This window comes from Cynocephalus volans, chromosome 1, assembly GCF_027409185.1.
Source record: "Cynocephalus volans isolate mCynVol1 chromosome 1, mCynVol1.pri, whole genome shotgun sequence".
In the NCBI taxonomy this organism is placed as follows: Eukaryota; Metazoa; Chordata; class Mammalia; order Dermoptera; family Cynocephalidae; genus Cynocephalus; species Cynocephalus volans.
This window is the reverse complement of record NC_084460.1, coordinates 28,904,045-28,909,114: the sequence shown is the minus strand read 5'-3', so window position 1 is coordinate 28,909,114 and position 5,070 is coordinate 28,904,045. Positions and strand designations below refer to the sequence as shown.

The 5,070-nt window shown below is 54.5% G+C and overlaps 1 protein-coding gene across 1 annotated transcript; it reads left to right on the top strand.

The window, feature by feature from the left end:
- The first annotated feature begins 2,445 nt into the window (after positions 1-2,445).
- On the top strand, positions 2,446-2,835 carry LOC134372490 (uncharacterized protein C20orf203). Its single transcript, XM_063089997.1, is given in 3 exon segments — positions 2,446-2,550; positions 2,552-2,684; positions 2,687-2,835. Coding segments are annotated over 3 exon segments (387 nt in total).
- Positions 2,836-5,070: the final 2,235 nt, after the last annotated feature.

Sequence of the window (5,070 nt, the reverse complement as noted above, 5' to 3'; positions counted from 1 at the left end):
GGGTTCCTTAGGACCTTCTTTATGCAAGATCATGTCATCTGCAAATAGAGGTAGTTTTACTTTTTTACTTCTTCCTTTCCCATTTGGATGCTTTTTTTTTTTTTTTTTTTTTTTGTCTTGCCTAATTTCCCTGGCTAGACAGGGTAGAGCCTCCAGTACAATGTTGAATAGAAATGGCAAGAGTGGACATCTTCATCTTGTTCCTGATCTTGGGGGAAAGCATCCAGTGCTTCACGTTACGTATGATCTCAGCTGTAGGAAGACTCTTTTTTAGTATTGCCTGAAAGATTGGCTGGTTTACATTCTCATTGCCACCCTCCCTTGCCAATGTGGTTACTCCAGGTTTTAGACGGGAGGAATCCTCCCCTGGCCCAGGGGGGTGAGGCGGGGGGATGTGCTGTGTGCCTTGTCACTGAGCTGCTCAGCTGACTACAGTCTACCTGTCCACATTCACTGGGGGACACTTGGGCTTCCCTCCCCTGGTGTGGGATGCCTCAAAACCCACCAAAAAAACAAAAATCCACTGGTGCAGGAGGCCTGCGTTCTATTCTTGGCTCAGCCTCTGACTTGCTTTATGATGGTGGCAAGTCACTTGCCGCCTCTGGGCCTCAGTTTTCCCATCAATGAAGCAGGAGGAGTGGTCCACTCTCAAGTCTTCAACTCTGACCATCAGTAAATACCCTGCCCCACCCACCCTTAAACCTGCAGCTACTTCAGTTTCTGCCACTGCTCAGAGTAGCCACCAGAGGGCACCCCAGACCAGCATTTGGCCCAGTTTGGGTGCAAGGGGCCCTGGGGAGGCTGAGAGACAGGGCGTATTTTCCAGCAGCTGCTAGCTTTGCTTGCATAGGCTTCCTTGAGGCTCAGCCTGTCCACGTTCTCTGCCCCATTCCTCTAGCTGAGTCCTGATCTCTGAGGGAGTCGGGAAGGATGGAGGCATCACCCCAATGCCAGCGACCTAGCTCTCACCCCTGCCTGCTTTGGGTTGGCTGCCTAAGGCGCAGGCTTCCCAGCGTCAGGGCCGACAGCCATGACCATCTCTGGGCTTCTCACTGGCACTGCATTCTTTCCCCACAGAATTGCCCAGCAGCAGGAAGCCCCATCCCAGTGGGTGCCAGGCTGCCTAGAAGGGGGACATCACAGCCCTTGCTGGCGTAGATTGATTCGCGCTGGGGGTCTTGGACAATGTAATCTCTGAAACCACAGTATTTGGGACTCCTGGATACCACAAATGACAGACCCCAGAACCACAGAAGAAAGCATCACAGATGTCAGGGACCACCCAGAACTTCCAAAGCACCAGAGGAGACTCTGTCAGTGACCCCCATGACCCCCCAATTCAGATTTTACCCTTCAAATAAAATCAGAACCTTTACTTTGGAAGTTGAGCTCTATGACAAAGCAGCATCTTCCCCCATTCTGAGAGCCTCGCCTCAGCCCCTTGCATAGAGGGATGATGGAGCTCCCCAGTCAGATGCTCACCCCATTCACTTTGCATTCTCACAATTTGTGCATTTGTGCATTTTTTCACTCTCTTTCCAGACTGGGGTCACCTGGAAGGCAGAGTGAGTCTCAAAGTCATCTCGGTCCCCTCAAAGCTGGCTGGTTCAGGATTCTGCATCTAGCAGGAGCTTGACAAATGACAACATGATTCCAAATCCCATCCTCTCCTCCTGCTCAAGGGATCCAGGGCTGCCTTTGCCCCTTCCATAGCTGTGTGGCTTTGGGCAAGTTGCTTACCCTCTCTGATTGTCCTCCTCTGAGCGTCAGGCTGCAGCTGCTGTGTGCTTGGAGGAAAGGAAGAGAGGCTGGGCACCATGCCATACCTACCCGAGTCCCTGAGCTTCCAGATAATGATAGCCTCCTACTAAAGTCAGACTGGACACTGTGCTAAGCACCTCACCTGGGTTATGTCTTTTGATCCCCTCAGTAACCCCTAAAGGTGGGCACATTACCATCTTCAGCTTTGCATATGGGGAAACTGAGGCATGGGGCAATTAGCTCCCTTGCCCAAGCTCATGCAGTTGGCAAATGATGGGGCTAGGACTTGAATCCAGGCGTCTGGCCTCTAGAGGCTGTGCTCTCAGCTTCTGGGCCTTGAACTGACCTGGGACAGGGACTGGCAGCTTTGGGGTCTTTTTGTCCACTCTGTAAGAATCATTGAGGGTCAGAGATCATTTATCCCAATCTTCCCCTTTCAAGACTGGACTACTGAGGCCAGAAAGGAGCACTGTCTCTCCACCTCTCTCTCACACACACACCAGGGCGTCTGGAGCAAAGCAGGACCCAGGCTGACATCGGGAATTGTCAGGGAAATTGGGTGATGCCTAAAGCCCCTTGTGAGTCACAGAATGTAAGATTCTAAAAGTCATCTTTGGGGCCTGGTTCTCAACAGCCAACCACTGTCTTGGTTGGACACATTGGCCCAGCCTTGGGATCTAGGGCATGGGCGTGGAAAGGACGGCCTCACAGACTCAGCATGTCACCCACCCCCCAGGCGCTGGGCACCCACAGGCTCCACCTCCCCAACGCCTGCACCCTTATCAGGAAAGCGATTTGGGTTGGTGGGGAGGGGTGGGGGAAAGTCAGAGGCTGGCAGGTGGGTAGGAGAGATAGGGAAGTGGGGAGGGGGCCGCAGGGGCCCTGCTGGGAGCGCCGGAGGATGCCCAGAACAGGCACGTTGGGGGCTTTGGCCAAGCTCTGTCCTCACTGGCCTGGTCCCTCGACATGGTTCCAGAGCCCCTCCTGCCTCTATCCTTGCCAGGCAAGGCGCCCCCACCTTTAATTAGCGAGCAGCAGCCTCTCCCCGATTCATCACAGTCACTGTTTAATTAGCCGCGCACACAGCGCCCCTACCCCCCGGCTCTCTGTCAAGCTGCCTGCCTCCCTCACCCAGGCTGCCACCACCTCATGGTGTCCCTGTCACCCCCCCATACTTATTCTGCTCCCCAGAATGGGGGGTGAGTGTGGGCACGCCTGGCTGAAACCTCAAGGAGATTCTGGGCACCAGTGCTTGTATTGAAGGCATCCAGCAAACACTATTAAGGCCTTGAGTCTGCGCCAGGCCGGCGCTGGGTGGAACCTGGGCTGCATGGGGGCGGCAGGCCCGGGTCCTGTCCGACTGCTGGAGGATGGCTTTTCCCTTTGGGAGGTGCTGGGACAGCTCTCCGGCCTGCTCCCTAGGTGCTGGGAAAAGACTGTGGTAACCTCCCATGGTGCTCCCAACCCCCATCAAGAAAGGGACACGATGTGTCCATCTTCCTCCCTGTCCCAGAGCCCAGCAAGCTCCGCTGAGAAGGCTGCACCTCAGGAGAGGGGCCCATTCTCCAACCCCCGCCTGCAGCGGCCAGATCCTGGAGGCCCAGCCCTGGCTATGGGCTAAGGGAGGTGGGGGTGGTTCTCAGGCCCACTCTGTCTGCAGGGCTCTGGGAGTCAGGGGCTCAGGAGCGAGCCCACCATCTGCAGCTGAACCGGCTGCCTTCTGTTTCCCTGAAGAAGGGCGAAGCTGGTGACCCTGGTAGTGGCTCTCCCATGCCCTTCCAGACAGGGCCAGGGCAGCCGCTGCCACCTTGGAGCAGGAGCCGAGGCAGGAGTCTCAGGCTCTATCCCAGCCCTGCACTCCCCATGCACCCTCTGGCTTTAGGCAAATCACTCCGGCTCTGGAGCCTCAGTGTTCTGGTCACAGAAGGGCGTGACCCACCTGCCACGATGGGGACTTAGAATGTGGAAGGATTGGCATTTGCTCTGTTCTCCTGAAGGGCAGCCAGCATGTCATGGGGGTGTGCTAAAGCCCAACCACTCTGTCATGACCCTCTGTGTGGTCTCGGGCCAGCCACTGAACTGCATCATGCCTCAGTTTCCCCACCATTAGCAGCTACCTCATGGTCGTTGTGAGGATTAAATGACTTACAAGGAGTCCTCAGTAATCATTGGCTATTTTTGCCATTATTTTCCCTCCTTTTATCCAATGAGTATTTACTGCCAGGTATGAGGGAGTCATGAGAAGAGAGACAGCCCCCTGCTTTGCAGTTTCCCTTCCAGCAGGGGAGGCAGCTGAAAATGAGTAAATAAAGGAAACATACACTTTCATCTGAGTAAAGCCTGTGGTTTACTTAATGGTAACAGACCAATCTTAATTTCTTGGTTTTGACGAGCATGTCATGATCAGATAATAGATCAAAATTAGGAAAAACGGGGTTAAGGGTCAACAAGAGCTCTCTGTGCTATCTTTGCAACTTTTCTGTACATCTAAAATTATTCCCTAAAATAAGTTTATTGTAAAAAAAAAAAAGACATTTCGAGCCATAGGAGGTACCATGAAGAAAATAAACAGGAGCAAGAGATGGAATCAGGGATGGCGTCATTCTAGACGGGGTGGTCTGGGAGGGCCTCTTGGAGGAGGCAACGCTTGAGCAGAAACTGGATGACAGGGAAGGAGCCAAGGTCAGGACAGGCCGGGTAGGGAGAGGGAGTGGCAGGTGCAAGGGCCAGGAGGCAAGAATGGGCTTGGGGTGTGTGAGGTGCACTGGAAGGGTGGGAGGGGCTTTTAGGATGCGTAGGTGGCATCCAGGCATGGGGAAGCAGATGATGGAGCGGACCCCTCTGATGCCCCCTGCTGTATGTCCTGGGGCTGGGATCCTAACCACCAGGCTTGGGGGCAGGGAGCTGGGGATGGAGCTGGAAAACACCAATGCTCCTTTACGCAGACTGCCGTCTAACACTGAGCAGTCCCTCACCCACGTGTTATTTTGCCCTTTCAAAGGACAGGAAGGAGGCGGTTCTGGACTGAGGGCTGTATGCAGCACTTTCCAGGCATTAGTTCTTCTTTTGAATCCTCACAGCTACCCCAGGGGGATGTACCAACCTCTCTACTTACAGGTGGGGCAGTGGGGGACGGAGACTTACCCTGGTCACACGGTGAGTGATAGACCTGTGCTTGGAAGGAGAAACTCTCATGGCCCTGGAGGCTGCACTGGGGTGTTGCTGGGAGACATGGAGCAAGCAAAAAGGCAGGGCTTAGACAAGGCATGGGTGTGGCTATGGGAGGTGGGCCATGCAGGTGACGGGCCT